Source organism: Bubalus bubalis, chromosome 9, assembly GCF_019923935.1.
Source record: "Bubalus bubalis isolate 160015118507 breed Murrah chromosome 9, NDDB_SH_1, whole genome shotgun sequence".
Lineage (NCBI taxonomy): Eukaryota > Metazoa > Chordata > Mammalia > Artiodactyla > Bovidae > Bubalus > Bubalus bubalis.
This window is the reverse complement of record NC_059165.1, coordinates 61,666,178-61,687,581: the sequence shown is the minus strand read 5'-3', so window position 1 is coordinate 61,687,581 and position 21,404 is coordinate 61,666,178. Positions and strand designations below refer to the sequence as shown.

The window sequence follows — 21,404 nt, the reverse complement described above, 5'->3', positions numbered from 1 at the left end:
CATCAAGGTTATTTGGGTCATGAAGATCTTTTTTGTATAGTTGTGTATTCTTGCCACCTCTTCTTAATCTCTTCCACTTCTTTTAGGTCCATACCGTTTCTGTCCTTTATTGTGCCCATCTTTGCATGAAATGTTCCCTTGGTATCTCTAATTTTCTTGAAGAGATCTCTAGTCTTTCTCATTCTATTGTTTTCCTCTATTTCTTTGCATTGATCACTTATAGGAAGACTTTGTTCTCTCTCCTTGCTATTCTTTGGAACTCTGCATTCAGATGGGTATATCTTCCCTTTTCTCCTTTCCCTTTCACTTTTGTTTTCTCAGCTAATTGTAATGCCTCCTCAGACAACCTTTTGCCTTTTTGCATTTCTTTTTCTTGGGGATGGTTTTGGTCTCTGCCTCCTGTACAGTGTCACGAACCTTCATCCATTATTCTTTACGCACTCTGTCTATCAGATCTAATCCCTTGAATCTATTATTCATGAATGAATTATTTTTAGCAAAATGCTTTCATGCTGATACCCTCAAGTAAAAAGTACCTAATTTTTTTTATATTTAAATGAAATCATTTCATCATTTTCATTTCTGAAATCAGGAAAAGCTGGGGTGGGGGGTAGGAATCACATATATGTGCACAAAGAACAGTGTAGCCATTAGTTTCTTCCTAGGAGTTTCAGATGAGCTGAAAGTTAGTGACTTACAGGAAAAAAAAAAAAAAAAAAAACAAATATGGCAAATCAAGCTTTCCCCAAAGAGTATTTAAATGTCAACTAGGATATCAGATACTTTTCTGACATTCCACTACAATGATGTGTTGATTTTTCATTGATTATGAGTTGCTGTTTCATTATAAAAGTTAAATCTGGTATATTTTCCTCAGTAAGATGAGCAGTCTCTAAGTTTAGTAAATTTTTGACCTATTTAGAAACATTCATTTTACTTTTAATACCTGTTATCCACTGACATGTTGATATATGTTGATGTGAAGAAAATTTATAAATCTAACATCATTCTTGTTGCCATTTAATTTGTGATTTCTGGTGAGCTCCTTCTTTATCTTACAACAAATTCTCCAAAAGTTCTAATTCTCAACTGCTTACTCCATCAATCTGTTACTAAAGCCTTGTGCCATGTTTTAATTTTTCATAGGGCTTACATTCCTGTATTTTTCCAAATTTGCCATTGTTAGCTATCTACTCATCCTCCCAGAAAGATTTTCTTCCTCTTTTTTATTAGGTTAGGTTATCAATGGAATACTAGCAGATATGTGCACAATAGACACTTCACAAAGAATCAAATAAAAGATAAATAATCACTCAGTAAAATGTCACTAATCAAAATGCAAATCAAAACCACAAAGAGAAACCTCATACCTGTCATTATGGCTATCATCAGAAAGAATACAAATTAATTATCCTTCAATAAAAAATACATTAATTTACAAAAAAAAGAATACAAATGAACAAATGCTGGTGAGGATGAGGAGAAAAGGGAACCCAAGTATACTATTAGGGCTTCCCTGGAGGCTCAGTGGTAAAGAATCTGCCTGTCAATGCAGGAGATGTGGGTTCGATCCCTGTGTTGGGAAGATCCCCTGAAGAAGGAAATGGTAACCCACTCGTGTATTCCTGCTTGGGAAATCCCCCAGACAGAGGAGCCTGGCAGAATACCGTCTATGAGAATGCAGAAGAGTTGGACACAACTATGTGATTAAACAACAACAGCATGCTGCTGGTGGGAATGTAAATTTGTGCAGCCACTATGGAAAACAGTATGGAGGATTCCAAAAAAACTAAAAGTCAGAACTACCATATGACCCAGCAATTCCACTCCTGGGTACATATCCAAAACAAAAAACAAAAAACCCGATTTCAAAAGATACATGAACCCCAATATTCATAACAGCATTATCTACAATTGCCAAGATATGGAAGAAACCTAAAGGTTCATGAACAGATGAATGGATAAAGAAGATGTGGTACATGTATACATACATACACACATGGAATCCTACTTAGCCATAAAAAAAGAACAGAATTTTGCCATTTGCAGCACATGGATAGATAAGGAGGGCATTAGGCTAAGTGAAATAAGTCGTATAGACAAAGACAAATACTATTATGATATCGCTTATATGTGGAATATAAAAAATAATACAAAAGAATATATATATATAATAAAAACAGACTCACAGACAGAAAACAAACTTATGGTTATGAAAGGGGAGAACGGACAGATAAATTAGGAGTATGGGATTAACAGATTCACAACCCTACATATAGAACAGACAAGGATTTACTGTACAGCACAGAGAACTATATTCAATGTCTTGTAATAACCAGGAAAAAATCTGGACAAAAATATATATACATATAACTGAATCACTTTGCTGTACACTTGAAACACCATATTATAAATCAACTATATGTCAATAAAAAACTTTTTAAAATTTTACTATATTTGCATAATTATTTTTAAGAAATATCAGCAAATAAATATATAAAATGGACTAGGCTACACAGAGCCAATGTATCGTTTTTAAACTACTAATGTTCATAAAATTTGGAAACACAACATGAGAAAGTACATAAATTATGTGTGCAACCATGTATCAAAATGCTTATATTTAATAAATGCTTTTATAATTATTTATAATTATACACATACACTAATAAAAGATTAAACTAGAATATGGAAGCTTTCTAACTACCCCTTAAACAGGGATGTAATCCATGGGCCTCTTATATCAGACTCTCCTGAAGTGACAATGTTATTTTATTGGAGATTTGGACTCTATTCTAGACTTCAAATAACCATAAAACCAAAGTAAATAAGAGAGTATAGTAATGGCACAAGAACAGACATACGGAATATAAACAGACCCATGCCTGATTTAGAACAAAGGTGCCACTATAGAAAGCAGGGAAAAAAAACAGTATGTAGAATGAAAAAGGGAATTTGGCATCTGTCACACACTGCAGACAAATCAATCCCAGGTAGATTTCAGACCTAAACAAGGAAGATTAAAGGTACAACTTTTACAAGACAGGAGTATATAGCTAGGAAAAGACTTCTTAAACAGGGAACAAAAAGCATTAACCACAAAGGGAAAAGAATGGATAAAGAAGATGTGGTACATGTATATATACATACACACACATATATATAATGGAATCTTACTTAGCCATAAAATAAAGAACAGAATTCTGCCAGAATTTTTTATCTACAATTATAATTGGGCAATGGCACCCACTCCAGTACTCTTGCATGGAAAATCCCATGGATGGAGGAGCCTGGTAGGCTGCAGTCCATGGGGTCGTTAAAAGTCGGACACAACTGAGCCCTTCACTTTCACTTTTCACTTTCCTGCATTGGAGAAGGAAATGGCAACCCACTCCAGTGTTCTTGCCTGGAAAATCCCAGGGACGCTAGTGGGCTGCCGTCTATGGGGTCGCACAGAGTCGGACACGACTGAAGTGACTTAGCAGCAGCAGCAGCTTAGCAGATAATTGGGAATTATTCATCAGAAGGCACAATATGAGAAGGAAAAGGTATAACACAATGAGAAAAATACAACACTGATTTTTTAAGGGCTCCTAAAAAGGGCTCCTTTTTCAATAAGAAAGAAAACCCAATTAAAAATAGGAAACAGACTTGACCAGGCACCTCACAAATGTGAAAAGGGGATTAATCTAATTAAAATGACAATGAAATACTCAATGTGAAGCAATGGGAATGCTCACACACTGTTAATGGGAATGTGAACTGGAGAAGCACCATGAAAAACAATTCATCAATAGTTACTCAAGTTTAGAGACAGTAAACGTGCATGCATGTGAGTACCAGAAGATGTGTACAACAATGTACATAGCATGTTACTCACAATTGTCAAAAATAAAAATAATCTAATTGCCCAACAACAGTAAATTGAATCACTGTGGTGTAATCATAAAATGGAATACTGGAATACTTTACAAATGAAATGAATAAACCACAGTGACATGTGACCACATAGAGAAATCTCTCATAAAATGGTCAGTGAAAGAAAATGGATCAAGAAAACATATATAGCAAGATATAATTTTCATGAAGCTCCAAAAGATATAAAAAAGTGATTGCCATAAAAGTAAGGAGATCAGGATTGTGAAAGCTATTGGGGTGCTTTCAGTGTTTATTTCCAACTCTAGAATATTTGAATACTTGCTTTTACTAATCTGTTTTGATATACATTTGTTTTACACCCATTTCTGTAACTTTGATTTCTTTCTCAGTTTAAAAAAAAAAAAAGCTTTAAGAAAGGAGATTCCAAAAAAAAAAAGAAAGGAGATTCCTCAGTTCCTCTCCAAACCTGAGGTAGGACCTCAGAGTTTACATTTTTAAGAAGCATCAGTGATGATTCTTATCCATACTAATAAATGTAAGAAACACTGGCCAAGAGCTATCTAGCCTCCCAAAAGATTAAACTTTAATCATATTTTCCACCTATCCAAAGAAGTCAAACAGAAAAAAAGTTCTAATGGTCTTAAATTTGGAGGGCAGCCAGAGGATTTGATCTTTCAGTTTCCTTTCCTTTTTAAACACTATTGGAATTAAAATATATGTAAAAATATTCATCAGCAAGCCAGATTATTAGAATGAAAGTAAAGATTCTTTGGCCCTGAAGAACAAGCTAGAACAATCAAATAAATAGCTATTTTCAATAGAAACCTTCTCCCTACCCCCAAAAAGCTATAGTAAACAAATCAAATATAGATTTTGTACTGAATGAGTCAGATTGAGGCTACAAAGTTGACTGTAAAACTGTTTTCAAAATTCCTCAAGGGCAAAGGACTGACTTAGTTTTCATATTTCAAAGAATTTAATTATTCTTTATTTTCAGATTTTTGCCACGTTCTGTGGGGAATAAAGTACTTATGTACAAACCAAAGCTAACACAAACCTATGGCTAAAAAAAAAAAAAAAAGATTTATCAATATGGCTATGCATCTGCAGCCGAAGCAAAATAATGTTAAGTAGGTGAATTTTGATTAGTAAAGATACACAAAGAATAAATGCTGACAAATTCAAGGTCAAATTACTCAGGTACTATAGACAGATGCCATAAAGACCACTTAAAAATCTCTTTTCACTAAACCACCAGACAAGGAATATCAGACAAAAAGGATAAACAATAAATCACAAGGGTCACACGTTATTTCAGGCTACAACTAAGTGTAACGTTGAAGACTTTAGTGATTCTCTGACCTTTTTCTCCCTTCTGCTGTGAACTCTATTTTAAAATCTGCCTAGAATCACAGGACCTTCTTGAGAATATAAAATCAATCTTGCAGCCATTTATTCCAATTACTAATTTTTTGTAATCAAATACAATTATCATAGGGAACTACTACTATTTTAATTTCCCAACTGTAAATATTTAATATTACAAATAATACTTAAATAAAAGTATTGAAGCTCTGTTTCAATTAAATCTGATAAAAGATCACTTTACCTGTGTAACAGAGCCTTGCAAGCCATTCTGAACACTGTGGAATCTCCTAACAAAAACATCAAGTAAAGCAACTTCAAACACCATAAACGATGGTGATGGGCTTACAAAAATTGCTGAGCAATCAGAGCTGCAGTCTAAACGGAAGCAGGCTGCAACATGAGGTCACTACTGACAAGGACCCAATCAACAGTCCACAAATTTTTTCCCAAGTACTATGCAACTCGGTGGGAGGTAGGGAAAGGGGGACAAAATTCTGAATCTGGCTTATTCTATAAAAATATTTAAGCATAACCTACTATAAAGGAAAAAAGTCTGTTTGTTTTCATTAATCACTACTATATCAAGAGCTATAAATTATGACAAATATGATATTGCTAAAACAGATGAACGAAAGAGAACTATTACTACTCATTATCCAAATCAGAAAGGCATTAATGGTTAATTTTTACAATCTAAAATAAGGATGATTTCCAGATAATTTATGCCAGAGCCCCACTAAATGACTATTTCAAAAACTATAGTTTTGGAAAATAAATATATAAAACAAAACAAAAGCCACATATTCCTTTCCAATCAAAAGCAAAATCCATTTCTTCACTTTCCCCATCAATCTGGGAATACCCTATACCCATGACAACAGTAAATTGAAAAGATTCCTCACTATTAGAAAGTTAGTAAGTTATAACAACCACAAGTCTTTAAAATACCATGTATCATTTTCAGGGCAATAGGAAGGAGGAAGAGAACCTGTCTGGTTCTTATTATGCTCTGAAACTTCAAAAAATGTTTTACTTTAACAATTTATCTTATTGACCCAAAGCATAAATTTTACTTTTTTCCACCCAACATTTCTGACACTCCCACCCAAGTACATTTTCTTCCTCTTTTCCCTTTTAAGTGGAACCTAGCTAGCGAAAATGTGGTGAAATGATTACCAATTGAAATACTCTGCAAATTGCTTAGTTACCGGGCTTAAAGGAAAAAGTAACTACTATATTTCTTGTGCACCTATAATCAGCTGAAGGGACATTTCTTCAACAATAGAAAAGGGTTAGTTGCTAGGTTGTGTTTGACTTTTGCAACCCCATGTACTGCAACCTGCCAGGCTTCTCTGTCCATGGGATTTCAACATATAAGGTATCCACAGAATGAAGTGCCAACCAGTCTCAAACTCAACTTGGAATTCTTCCTTAACCACTACATCTTCTTTCCTGCATTACACCTAAAATCAAACCATCATAAACTATTGAGCTCACAAAAATGAAGCCCTAGCAGCAACAGCACATGAAAAAGAGCATCAAACTTTTTATTCTTTATAAATTCCAAGTTTTAGCAAGGCATTAAAAGTACAATTTTAAATGAACTTTACAATAGTGCCAATTAGCTGGGGTTTTGATCTGTAGTTCTAGAAGCAATATAAATTAAAAGTTAACTAACCTCAAGCCAAAATAAACCTTTTCAATACAGTCTAGGAAACAGACTGTGAAAAGCACAGTGAAAATAAAGAACTCTTACAGAACTCTCTATTTTCTATTAAAAGGTAAAGAGTCCCCTAACATTTGAATACCTAAATAAAGCCAAGTAGTATATAAACATGTGAATATAAAGCAATCATTTTTCATCTAAACAGATACAACACACTTTAGAAACAAGCTTGGGATTTCCTTATACTTCTTGAGTAAGACTGAGCCTCAGAAGTAACCAAAACTTCTGCTTTTTGTGTAACCTAGGTTACCCATACCCTAAATCCCACCATTTTTTCCACTCTGCACTTGGCTCAATCTTAACAAAATATGGCTAATGGCAAACAATGTATAGAAATAACAGATGCATAAATAAGTCACTCAGTACAACCCATACACAAATATTTAAACCAAGTAGTAGAAAATATTTAAACTGGTTCTCTAAGAGTGGTCTGTGAACCAAAGATCAAAACTGGTTTTTCATAACATTTCACTGTGCTGATATTTGCATGATGATGCAAAATCAATGGTAGAAGAACACTGCATTGGGTCTTAGCATAAGGTTTAGGCAAGTGGTACCAAACAAACCATGCCCAGTGCATTCCTCATCACTACTCAGTTGCAATCGTTTTTTAAAAGGAACAAGTCCTTGATGAAGAAGTAATATATATTATTAATTTTATCTCAGCTCTTGAATATACTTCAATATGTGGTGTGACAAATAGGAAGTACACACAAAGCAAATTCTGCTGCACAGCTTGGAATGATGCTTGTCTTGTTTGAGTTGAGAGCTTAACTTTTAGCATGGAACACTCATTTTTACTTGAAAGATAGACTGACAGATTATAGTTATTCCAATTTGAATATCTGGTAGAAATTTTCTCAAAAATGAGCAAGACTAACAGAACTAATAAAATTTGGGTTTTCCAACAACAATTATAATTCTGGAAAATCTGTATCCTCCACCAGAAGCTTAATAGCATACTAATACTTAAAGATACTTTTGATATAATTAGTGGTGATATTAAAGAATATATATTTTGATATAATATCACTATTTGGAAACTCTGAATAACTCAGTAAGGCAGTATTTTTCAAAATACCAATATACCATATTACAAAATCAAGCATGGCTAAAAGATTCTCTCAAAGTACAGGAGAGACCAACGGATCAGAGTATGAAAAATTCAGATATGCTTTCAGGTTCCACATTACAAATAACCTTTAAAAAACTACAACTTATTGAGTTTTGGCGTACTGTCAAAGAATATCCACAATTATCTGAAAAGACTATAAAAATTCTCTACCTTTTTCCAGCTACCTACTTATATAATGCTAGATTTTCTTCACATACTTAAACCAAAATTACAGATGGCAACAAATTAAATGCCAAAGAAAATGTGAGAATCTAGCTACCATCTATCAACTTAGACATGAAAAAGATGAGTAAAAATGTAAACCATGCCACTAAAAAATTTCTCACTAAAGATTCTTGGAGGATTCTGAAAAAGCTACTTTTGATTAAAACGTTTTACATTAACATGTAATGAGTTCATTACTACTTTAAGAAATTTGTCAGTTTGGGTTCCCAAAAGAGTAAATGCCAATAGCTATAACCCACAGTAACAATTCTTTGTGGTCCACAAACTAAACCAAAAAGTGTGAGACTCAATGACTTAAAACTAACAAAGGAGGAGACATCTATCAACAACAACAAAACCTGTTAGATCATAAATAGCTGTACTTCAGCTACAAATCCTAAGCATCTTTCAAAGTACAACTCAACAAAGAATACACTCAGCAGTTTATGCTATTTTAATTTATAATATGGTAAATATCCAAAGGTATAAAATCAACATTAACAAAAGTCTTTGGAGTCCTTAATGATTTGTAAGAGTATAACATCTGAGACCAAAATGTTTAAGAATTGCTCAATTGTCACTTAATGTTTATTTCCCTGAGGTCTCTAACGTATCTTCCCACAGAAATACAAAGTAGGCTATCTAATACTTCCATAAAATATTTGTAAGCTACCTCAGAGGAAAACTCAAAGAGACAAAACTCTAATGGGCTTCACCAGTGGTCTACTGGTTAAGAATCCGTCTGTCAATGCAGGGGACACGGGTTTGATCCCTGGTCCAGGAAGATCCCACATGCCATGGAGCAACTAAGCCCATGGGCCACAACTACTGAGCCAGTGCTCTAGAGCCCTCAAACCACTACTACTGAGCCCACGGACCTCAACTACTGAGCCCACAAGCCTAGAGTCCGTGCTCTGCGTAAGAGAAGCCATTGCAATGAGAAGACTACACATCGCAATAAAGAGTAGCCCCTGCACACAACTAGAGAAAGCCCATGTGCAGCAACAAAGACCCAGCAAAGTCAAAATACATAAATACATAAGAAAAAAAAAAAGACAACACATTTAGTTAGCAGAAGTTCAATCACTAGCTTCATGCAAAACAGTATCCATTAATTCCCTAAAATGAATTTATTAAGAGCTCCCTATTTTCTAGGTCCTATGTGTTCTAGGATATTTCTTGCCTACCTTTCTTTCATCAAAGGTGAATGTATTTTTGTATATGTATGGCTGTGTCCCTTCGCTGTTCACCTGTAACTATCACAATATTGTTAATCGGCTATACCCCAATACAAAATTTTTAAAAAAAATTTTTTTAAGGTGAATGTATTCTTTGCCTTTATGCTCTCAATCAGCCAAAACTAAAATTTAATGTATATATACTAACTGAAATTTATAGGGATCAGCACTAAATCTAGAAGACCACTGTGACAGACACATCTATTTGTGTTGCCTGATACCCCGACCCCTTTCTTTTGGTATTAGCCCCATTTTTCTGTGGCAAACTAGTTCTTCCCTCCATCCAATGCTCTTGATACATGCATAATTTACAATGACTCACCTCTACCCTGGTTGGGGAATGGACACACAATCCAATTTATGCCAGATCCTCTCCCCTGCTACCCGACAGGAATCTGATCTTGAGCAGAATGATAGATGGAAGGAAGCAGTTTGAAATCTCACAGCAACAGTCACATGCTGAAGAGATTCTTCCATGACCCTTTTATACTAAATTCTCTAGAGCTCTCATGTTCTTCTCTCTGCTTTTCCTTTCAAATCTGGTACCTATCCAGCATTCTTCTAATAAATTATCTTTTTTCTTTCCATTAGCCAAGATCTGTTTCTATGATTTGCAATTAAGGAATCCTGACTACCCTCAAATCTCCAATAACTCCATCTAAAAAATGGCTGTGTTGGAGGGAAGGAGGATCCTCTACAAAGCTAGACAGATGATCCAAAAAAAGAAACTATTAGCAGCATGTATTTCAAGCAATATTTAACCTTGCTGGTAAACAAATAATATGCCTAACGAATTTACCTCTCTAAATGAGCACTATCCAAAAGAAATTTTTACAGTGATAGAACTGCTCTATATCTGCACTGTCCACTATGCTAGCCACTCATCACATATGGCTACTGAGCACTTGAAATGTGACTAGCACAACTGTGGAAATTTTTTAAATTTTATTTAATTAAGTTTAAATTTAAATAGCCACATGTAGCTAGTGGTTACATTATAGGGAAGCATAACTCAAAGAAAATAAAGAACACGAGTTTAAATCTATTGTTTTCAGGTGCTCAAGAAAATATTGCTAACGATAATGAAAACTGAGACAAGTATTTTAAGCAGTCTGGAAATACTTACCAAAAGTCACAGAAAAATTCTCTCTTTGAGCCTAATGAATTTTCCAAATTTATTTGGAAAAAGTCAAAAGAAGGATAAAAGGACCTAAGAACAAAAGCTGTAGAGTAAGCTGGAATAACTCAAAGATCAGAAAAAAGAATTAAAGTAAATACATAATTAAGACATAGCTAAATACTTTAACATATAGCTTATAAGTATTTTCATATATATCTAACATAGAATTAAGAATATCATGTAAACAGAAAAGTACAAACAAAAAATTATACCAGGGGCAAAAAGGTGAACTGGAGGAGAAAATGGCAACCTACTCCAGTATTCTTGCCTGAGAAATTCCAAATTCCAAGGACAGAGGAGCTTGGCAGGCTACATACAGTCCATAGGGTCTTAAGAGTTGGACACAACTTAGCAACTAAACCACCACCAAAAAGGTGAATAAACATGTTAATATACCAAAATTATCTTCCTGTCTGAAGAAACTATAACTAATATAAAAATATAGAGTCCCAAAGAGACACTTAATAGTAGTATTTAGAAGTATGGGCTTTCCTGGTGGCTCAATGGTAAAGAATCTGCCTGTAATAAAGGAGACATGGGCTCTATCCCTGGGTTGGGAAGATCCCCTAGAGAAGGAAATGGCAACCTGCTCCAGTATTCTTGCCTGGAAAATATCATGGACACAGAAGCCTGACGGGCTACAGTCTATGGGATCACAAGAGTCAAATATGACCTAGCAACTAAACAAAAGTTTACAAGTATACACTTTAAACTACTTTATAATTTTTCTAGATGACACTGAATAGTTCTTTCATTAAATTACTAGTTATTTTTTAAATATTTTGCTGTCTCTTAAATTACTATTTAAATGAATTAATTAGTAATTAAATATTTAAATTAATAATTAAATATTTGTTTAATCAAATTATTATTTTCTCTACTTTTTAAATCACTATTTTATTGAACACAAATCTAATGAAAAACATCTAGTGACCTAAACAAGTAACCGTCCACCTAATTAGAAAACCATGGAGCTTTACAGACAACTAGGACAGAATTTACCAAACCTAGAGCTATGAATGGGGCATTCTTGAATTCTCTAATGCTTCCTAAACACTGTGTCCAATGGTCCTACCCATGTGCTACGATAGTGCCTCCAGCCTACCATCTTTAATAGCACTTTATACATGAAAGGATTAGAAAGCACCATCTTAAAGAATCACAGAGTCCTCTCCTCAAAGCCTAGTTCAATCTAGTGCCTAGGAGCTGGAAATATAGTCAACTCAACCACTATATGTTTCTCTAGCAATTCTACTTTCAAAGGTTCTGAAATTTTACCTAACCCAACTAATACACTAATAATACAAAAACAAATAACCTTTAAGAGGAAATATACATAAGAGATTATTTTTTTAGAAGGTATTAATAGCTGAAAACTCCTTAACCAGTTTATTTCTTTAAAATGTTCTTATTGTTCTTTTTCATATACAAACTAATCTTTCATATATTACTATAATCTGTGTAATGTAGTGCTTGAGTGAATTTACAACCAGAATGAAGTGCTCAAAAACTAGTCCTTTCAAATGAAATACTACCTTGTTGATGCTGTAACACTATTTGGTTCCAGGATGTTTTCAGTCATCCTTAATTGTACCACCTCTGGCATGTCATCTGATTTTCCTGCACCCTCTTCTGGAAGTTCTTCTATACGTTCCAGCTTTTCATCTTCTTCTTCTTCCTCAGAAAGTTCATTAACCTATATAAATAAGAGGAAACCGAGAATTAAAATTTAATGAAACTGTTAACTGATATCTAAAACATACTATTCTAAGAAAAATTTAAACACAACTCATTTTCAGCTTCATTTCCTTAAGACTAATTTCCCTTACAAAGTATCTGCCAACTTCTCCACATTAGAGTAAAATTTCAAACCAAACATAATATTTTTAAAGCAGAAGGTAATGATTATATTAGTGTATCACTAGGAATATGAATAAGACTGCAAACTATGAAAAAGCATGCACACTATAACATTTAAAAAGCTTCATTTCCTAACCAATCAGATTTGTAAATCTAAGAGCTACAACGAAGACTTCAATTGACCCCTCCAATTTCCAAGTGCACTGAACAAGTGATTTTAACACAGAGTAAGTGTGGGGGAAAAAAGGGCACAGAAATTTTGCCTTAAGGTCTTAACTATGTTTTAGAAAATGATGGCTAACTTCTAAATGGTTCAGACTCAGCTCTTCATGCAGAAACTGGACCTTACAACAAGGAAGAACTCACTATTTTTACCATGAAGCACAACTCAAGGTTATAATTCTCTTTCTGTCAGGGGCTAGAAAACATTTTCTATTATCAAACTGGCTACATAAGTAAATAATCATTCTAATTAAAAAGACACAAATATCTAAGAAGGAAAACCAACAAAATATTTTCAAATGAAAAACATATTTTTCTAAGCTATCCCATAGAAGAAACTAGCCATAAAGTCATACCATTTTTTATAAATTAATACTACTCATTAAAAACATTAAAGAGTAAACTTAAATAGTTCTGTCCATTCTAGCCAAATGGGCTGACAATAGCTAGAATAATTACTGCTACATGTAACACTGGTGTTTTTCCTGACAGGCAAATACAACAATTGCTACAAGACTCTCAGAAATGAAAACTTGAATCAGAAGGTAATTATACTTTGATACTCTACCAACTCCTAATTAACAAGTACTGAAAATCATTGGCCTAAGTGGTTATTGGAGGAGGGCATGGCAACCCACTCCAGTATTCTTGCCTGGAGAATCCCTTGGACAAAGGAGCCTGGTCGGCTCCAGTCCATGGGATCGCAAAGAGTTGGACACGACTGAGCGACTAACACACACACAGAAATGATTAACTGAGAAGTTAGATTTATACATAAAGGTGAAAATTTCAAATGACAGGTCAGTTTTTAAACTGGATGAAATGGAAAGTTACTCTCTTTATCTATGTATTTAATAAATTACTTAAAATCAAGAATGTATTTAACTAATATCTACTTGATAATCCAAGGAAAAAAACTGGCAAGAAAATACTGTTCTTAGGTTTGAGTACAAGATTAGAAGACTGCAAAAAAAAAAAAAAAGTAAGGTGACTATTTAAACTGAGAATAGGTAACTATTCAGTACACACATTTTTGGTTCAGAAGGACTGCAATTTTAATGTTACATCACCGATTTTAAAATCAGTTTGTCTACAGTCAATAGCTCTTTCCATTAAAACTTTACACCCAATTATAATGAATATATATTTGATTCAATAAGCTTTATGTAAATTAATAGATATTTCCTAATATTTTCACCAGTAACCATCAACTAAGATAGGACACAAACACAATCTATTGCCTATGGGTCTTTCTTCTCACTCCCCCAACCCCACCCCAGGCCTTCTAGTGTAATTTCTTGCAGTAAAAATTCATTAAATTGGTTTGGGTAAGAGTAAAAATTAGATAAAAATGCTCCATCACCCCACAGCTTAGCTTCAAAAGTTCTTCTTGATCCTCTTATCAACTTGACCTTCTGCTTATCAATACTCTATTCTGTTCATAAGTTATTCTGAACCTACCCTATATAGGCACCTGACTCAACTTCACTTATGGAAAACCCTCAGCCATACTTACATCTCTTCCTTCTTTGACTGCTGTAATTCCCTTCTCTAGGACCTCGTGAAATGCCTGCTCTCCAGACTCCAGCTTGTGGAGAACGCTGCTACCTGCCTTCTCAAACGTATAAAGAAACATAATTATCACCTACATCTTCAAACCACTCTACTGGATTTGCAATCATTTAAGGATCCCATACACAGAATCTGTTCTCTGACTCTGGGTCATTACTCAAACACTCCCTATTCAACATCTCCAATCAAAGGAGACTTCTCATACTATTAAAAAAAAAAATCTACTACCTTGAAAAGGACCTAATGGCCAAATACTTGCATTAATGGGATGAAACTCTGAAAGTAGAGAGTGCTAAATAAGTTTTGCTTTCCTCAAATGTCAAAATCAGGGGGAAAACCAATGCACTGCCACGACAGGCTGGGTCTGCCCACCTCTTTATGTATGTGGATAACAAATTAGCAGCATTTAAGTTATAACAACTTTAAAATGCAACCAAACGGTGCTGAGTTTGAGGAGATTTTACTTTCACTCAGTATCTGATCAATTCAGCTTCACAAGTCAAATATGAAAGATATGAAATCTACCTTAAAAAAGAAATTTCAGAAATCTGTACTATTGAAATCCAGTTATAATTCAAACTAAGAAAAGTAGACAATAGATTCTGGTGATTAGCAACATGAGCCAAGGTAAGTGATATACCTTGCTGTCTCTCAGGACTAACTACACTACCCTGTTTTTTGAGCATATTCTGTTCAATATGCTAATATCCTCTTTTCTATTCACAGTCAAATCTGCAGAATTCAACATTATTCACAGGTGTTAATTGACCACAACTATTTAATGTAAAGCACAATATATTTTGAGTCAGTTTTTATAGTGCTTAAAAAAATACAGAAATATAAATGCAATATATGTGAGCTATGAATATATTTCAGTTTACGTAAGAAAGCTGCAAGATAATAGAAATATCAGAGAATTATACCACAATGTAAAACATAATCAAGATATACCCTGCAGACTTTAGAAGAATTGGCATCATCAGTTTCTTATAAGTCAAATCATCTCAGAAAAGTAGAAAATGAGTAACACAAATGTGTGTATGTTGTTTCATTTTCAGCAGCCATTAACTTTATTTTAAAAAATTAACTACTGAACTAAAATGAAAAGAAAGGTGGCACACAGAATCCCCCAAAGATGAGAGTTCATATGGATATCAAAAAGCATTAAACATTTAAGGCACATATATTCACTTGTCCTCTTCTTGTCATTTTCTTTTCAGCAAAAATAATTTTGAACAGCTGTGTCAGTTCTTTATTTTAATCAAGTTTCTTAAGTCACATACTGTATAGTTGGAAACCTTCAAAAAAATATGCCAGAAGTTCTATGGAGCAGTTTCAGGCTACAAATTCTACGGACTTGATTTATCTCACAAATACATATACAACATATATATGTGTGTGTGTGTATACATATGTATTCATCCTCAGTTTATACATGGTAAATTATAATTTGACATCTATTACTGTTTTCTTAATAGTTTCTGATACTGGAAAAGAGAGAGGAGAGGAAGAAAGGAAAGGAAGAAGAAAAAGAGGGAAGGAAAGTCAGACAATGGTAAAAATGGTTACATGAAGAAAATATAAAAAATTTAAGGAACCAACCTACAGCTAACTAATCAATGACAAATGAGACAAGACTAAACAATGGAGAAAAGGCAAATTCTCCAATAAGTGGTGTTGAGAAAACCAGACAGCAATGTGTAAAAGAATGAAATTAGAACATTCTCTAACACCACATACAAAAATAAACTCAAAATGGATTAAAGACCTAAATATAAGTCTGGATACTATAAAACTCTTAGAGGAAAGCAGAGGCAGAACACTCTCTAACACATATTGTAACAATAGCTTTTTGGCTTCATTTCTGAGAGTAAAAACAAAAATAAATGAGACCTAATTAAACTTACTATAAACAAAACAAAAAGTCAACCTACAGAATGGGGGGGGGGGGGGGGGGGGGAATAACCAATGCAACTCACAAGGGATTAATTTCCAAAATATACAAACAGCTCATACAAGTACAATAAAAATTAAAAAAAAAAAAAATGGGCAGAAGATCTAAACAGACATTTCTCCAAAGAGGACATGTGATGGCCAAAAGGCACATGAAAAACTGTTCAACATCACTAATTATTAGAGAAATGCAAATCAAAACCACAATGAGGTATTAACCTCACTCCAGTCAGAATGGTCAGTATCAAAAAGTCTACAAAAAATAAATGCTCGAGAGGGTGTAGAGAAAAAGCAACCCTCCTACACTCTTGGTGGGGATGTAAATTGGTGCAGCCACTATGGAAAACAGTATGGAGGTTCCTTACAAAACTAACAATAGAGTCGCATATGATCCAGCAGTCCCACTCTTGGGCATGTATCTGAAAAAGACAAAAACTCTAATTTGAAAAAATACACGCACCCCAGTGTTCCCAGCAGCACCATTTACAACAGCCAAAATATGGAAGCAATCTAAATGTTCACTGACAGATGAATGGATAAAGAAGATGTGACTGATACATATATACACATGTAACTGATACACACACACACACACACACACACACACACACACACACAATGGAATATTACTCAGCCATAAAAAAGAATGAAATAATACCATTTGCAGCAATATGGATGGACTTAAAGATTATCATACTAAGTGAAGTAAGCCAGAAAGAGAAGACAAATATCATGTGATGTCACTTATATGTGGAATCTTAAAAAAAATAAATATTTATAGAATACATCCATAGACATAGAAAACAAACTTATGGTTACCAAAGGTGGTGGTGGCGGGGGGGGATACATAAGGAGTTTGGGACAATTGTGTACCACTACTATATAGCACAGGAAACTATACTCAATACTTCATAATGATTTATAAGAGAAAAGAACCTGCAAAAGGAGAAAAGAACCTGAAAAAAGACAGCTACATAACTGAATGTGTTAACATGGATAACTGAATCACTATGTTGTACATTCGGAACTAACACAATGCTGTAAATTAACTAAACTTCATTTAAAAACACAAAACAAACCTAAGTAAAGTATAATTCCCAATTATTAAAAAGACTTATCTATAAAAGTTCACAATGGTATAGAAACCCTTTTAAATAAAAGCTGGGCTACCTAGGAAATAAAACTCCTAACTCACATAATCAAAGCCAACACCTATAAGAATGAATGAAAATATGTATGATAAACATTCAAGAGATGCTGCTTTATAGTTTAAGAACAAATGAAAGGAAATAGTCCATTGTCCATCAATAAACAGCATAACCATATAATTTATCATCTAAACTTGGATACATTTGAAAGTGAAAAGGGAAGCTATTAAAACAACAATAATTTTTATTATTTGACTATATTATATTATAATTTTTTACTATTTCTTCCTAATAATTACATTAGAAAGCAGATATAAACTACGATGCCTCTGAGAAAACTGGGATGTGCTATCACCATTTCAAGTGGATACAGATACTATGAATCAGATAAATTATATGCTACATTCATACAATAGAGAACTTACACAGATATTAAAAAAAAAAGACTACGTTCTTTACATTCCAATAAAAGATCTCCAAGATACATTGTCAAATGATTAAAAAAGAACAATGTGTAGAATACTATGTAAAGTATGCTACTTTCCATAAAAATTAAAATATTAAATTAAAAATATTAAAAATTCTAAGAAGAAATATTTACTTACATTTGCATAAAGAAATTCTGGAAAAACACATTCAAAAACCAATGAGAGGGAGAGGATGGGCACAGGTAAGAATAGGACATTTTACTATATATTTTACCTCATTTATTTTTAACCAGGTGAATTATTATTTTTAAAAAGGTAGCAGCCCCACCCCACACTCAAAATATAAATAACATTATAAGTTTTAATATAAAAGTTTGCTTGACAAATCATTTCACTTAAGTACACAAGAAAAACTTCTAGACAGACCTAAAGCATGAATTCTCAACCTGAGAAGTCTGGATTAATGTGGCTTTACAGTCAAAAACAATAACTCAGAATCAATATTCTCACTTCATAAAGAAGAAATGAATGAGGACCCTTTTGTAGTCTCAACCATTAAGGCATAACAGTAACAACAAAATATACTGTTGAGAAATGGGTTTTAATATTCAAGAGCCACAAAATTTAAAAGATCTGCAACCTAAACTATTACTCTCCTGATACTTCCCTAATGGGAATTAATATGATAACGGTTACACTGCTGCACTGACTTGCTACTTCAATCAAAAAAACATTTTTAAAAGTTTGTGTCAATTTTATATACCACCTTTCCCTCTACCTTCTAATTCTCAACCTCTGCCTACTTTCCTCTATGCTAGCAATTTCTTTGCAAAAACAAAAACACACTACTCTTACAAAATAAACAATGCTTAATTTAACAAAAGAAAAACACAAGAAAACCCACAAAAGCTCTAGCGTATCTCTGGTTTCGATTCCTTTTCCATATTATCCAAATTGACGACAAGAAATTGTTCAGAAAAAAAATCACATTCATATACTACATGGAAATACCACCTATGATAATGTATAATATAATAACCAAGAAAATTACGTTCTAAACTTTTAGTACTTAAAAAGTCCACGTAAGTTTGGGCCAAGCCTTTAAGAGCATATTCTTTACCAAATGAAAAAAACCTCCCTCCAAGTAGAATATTTAAAATAGTCTCACCTGTTCAGTAATTGAACTCAAATCATTAGATGAAAAATCTTCCTCTTCATTCTCAAAAAACTCATAGTAATTTTCCAGAAGTCCAGCCATTATCCTGCTTACTATTTCTTGTTCTTTCAGATCTTCCACATCTGTGTAAATACTAAAAGAAAAGTCCAAACTGAATTGAGAGTCCTTAAATCCATCACAGACAAAGTCTGAAGAAACTGAGTCACTTTATAGACCTGAGTGATTTATGCCACCATTCTGTGCCTCAGTTTGAACATCTGTAAAGCCAACCTAATTTGTACCTTGTTCACAGAAATGCTGGGAGGATTAATCAGATCTACTATAAAAAATGATGGTTCATCAAGCAACCTATGACCCTTGGGAGACAGTATAATGATTCTATTTCATAAATATAATGTTATTTAATAAAACAAAAATTTGTGAAAAACTCACTGGAAGACATCTGGACCAAAGACAGCAGCCAAAGAGTTTGCTGACCAAATTTCTTCATGATGTGATGCTACATTGGCTAAAAATCTACACAGGAACTTTAACAAACTGTAATTAACAGGTGGAAGCTGTTGCAAGAGGAACCTCAACTTTCTTCCAAATTCATCTTCATTATTATAATCTATAAAACATAATGACAGGGTTTTTTCTTAATGAAGTAAAAGCAAAGCTCAGATATTTTGCCAGATTCACATTACTCCACCTACATCACCAGTTTACTATAACAATTCAAAACCTCTTCACTTCCTCTACTAGAGGCCAAATGCCTTAGGGCTCTGCATTTCTCTTATTAAGTGGAAGAACTGGAGAAGGAATGCAACCCCTCAACTGTTGGAGAATGTTTTCTTCATCTATTATTCACTGGCACCAATCCTAGAGCTTATTTTAATTCTCAACATACTATCTCTTTTGCATGACTGTATATGCGTTTCCAAATTAGTGCCAACTCTAAGAAGTCAAAACGTACTCGTCAATACCAATCAACACCAACCACTAGTAAGCAAAAATGAGAAGCAATTTAACCAGCTAAAAGTATCTGAAAGAAAAAACAAGGAAGAAACAGAGTAAAAAACAGACTTTCTTCTTTTAACATTCTGAAAAGGACAATTAAATTCAGCAATATCAACAGAACTATCAATAAATTAGGATACATTCCAGGACTTCCCTGGCAATCCAGTGGTTAAGACTCTAGGCTTCCAATGCAGGGGGTTTAATCTCTGGTCAGGGAACTAAGATCCTACATGCTGCATGATGCAGCCAAAAAAAAAAAAAAAAAAAAAAAACCCAAATTCCTCTTCTCGGTTTACCAAGTGAATTTTCAGCTACCAAAAGACAGGTCCTGTGTTTAGGTCAATAAGTTTTCATTAACAGAAATTAGGTCTGAATCAACCCACTGACTGGTGAGGGTCCCAAAGAGGAGAAGTAATTTCTCAGAGGTACCTCAAAAGGAAGTAATTAATTGCTCTAATAGGGAAAATTAACCCAATTATCTTTCATTCTGTATTTTTCTTGAGGTCCTTAAAATTAATTTAAAAATAATTATTGGGGGGAAAAATTATTGGTAAAAGGTTATGACCATGATATTGGTCATCTCTACAAAATAACACAACTCTAAGAAGTTAACAGAAACGGCTATGGTCATATGAGTTTTACTTAAAATTTAAAATGCAACCAGTAACAATTCTTCTACATTACATAACATTATCAACTGCCCAGGTACTCTGTCTTTATAATTGGTTGGAACAGTCCCTGAATGAATGTTTTTTTGAATTTCTGTTTTCTTCTAAACTTCTGCTTCTACTGCTGCCAAGTCGTTTCAGTCCTGTCCAACTCTGTGTGACCCCACAGACAGCAGCCCACCAGGCTCCCCCGTCCCTGAGATTTTCCAGGCAAGAACACTGGAGTGGGTTGCCATTTCCTTCCCCAATGCATGAAAGGAAAAGTGAAAGTGAAGTTGCTCAGTCATATCCGACTCTTAGCAACCCCATGGACTGCAGTCTACCAGGCTCCTCCGTCCATGGGATTTTCCAAGCCAGAGTACCAGAGTGGGGTGCCATTTTAAGCCTGCTGCTGCTGCTAAGTCGCTTCAGTCGTGCCCGACTCTGTGCGACCCCACAGACGGCAGCCCACCGGGCTCCCCCGTCCCCAGGATTCTCCAGGCAAGAACACTGGAGTGGGTTGCCATGTCCTTCTCCAATGCATGAAAGTGAAAAGTGAAAGTGAAGTCGCTCAGTCGTGTCCGACTCTTAGCGACCCCATGGACTGTGGCCCACCAGGGTCCTCCGTCCATGGGATTTTCCAGGCAAGAGTACTGGAGAGGGGTGCC

The 21,404-nt window shown here is 34.2% G+C and overlaps 1 protein-coding gene across 8 annotated transcripts in view; it reads right to left on the bottom strand.

Annotated features, from left to right (window-relative positions):
- FAM13B (family with sequence similarity 13 member B) overlaps positions 1-21,404 on the bottom strand; it is a 77,577-nt gene that overhangs the window by 39,843 nt on the left and 16,330 nt on the right. For 5 of the 8 annotated variants that reach the window (XM_025292637.3, XM_025292643.3, XM_025292641.3 and 2 more), the window contains exons 5-8: positions 19,523-19,700; positions 19,082-19,223; positions 14,329-14,424; positions 12,266-12,426 (exon numbers count right to left, since the gene is read on the bottom strand). In XM_025292637.3, coding sequence (XP_025148422.3) covers positions 12,266-12,426; positions 14,329-14,424; positions 19,082-19,223; positions 19,523-19,700 — 577 coding nt within the window. The remainder of the gene's footprint in view (positions 1-12,265; positions 12,427-14,328; positions 14,425-19,081; positions 19,224-19,522; positions 19,701-21,404) is intronic. The other 3 variants (XM_025292646.3, XM_025292642.3, XM_006050695.4) reach the window with 1 other exon arrangement.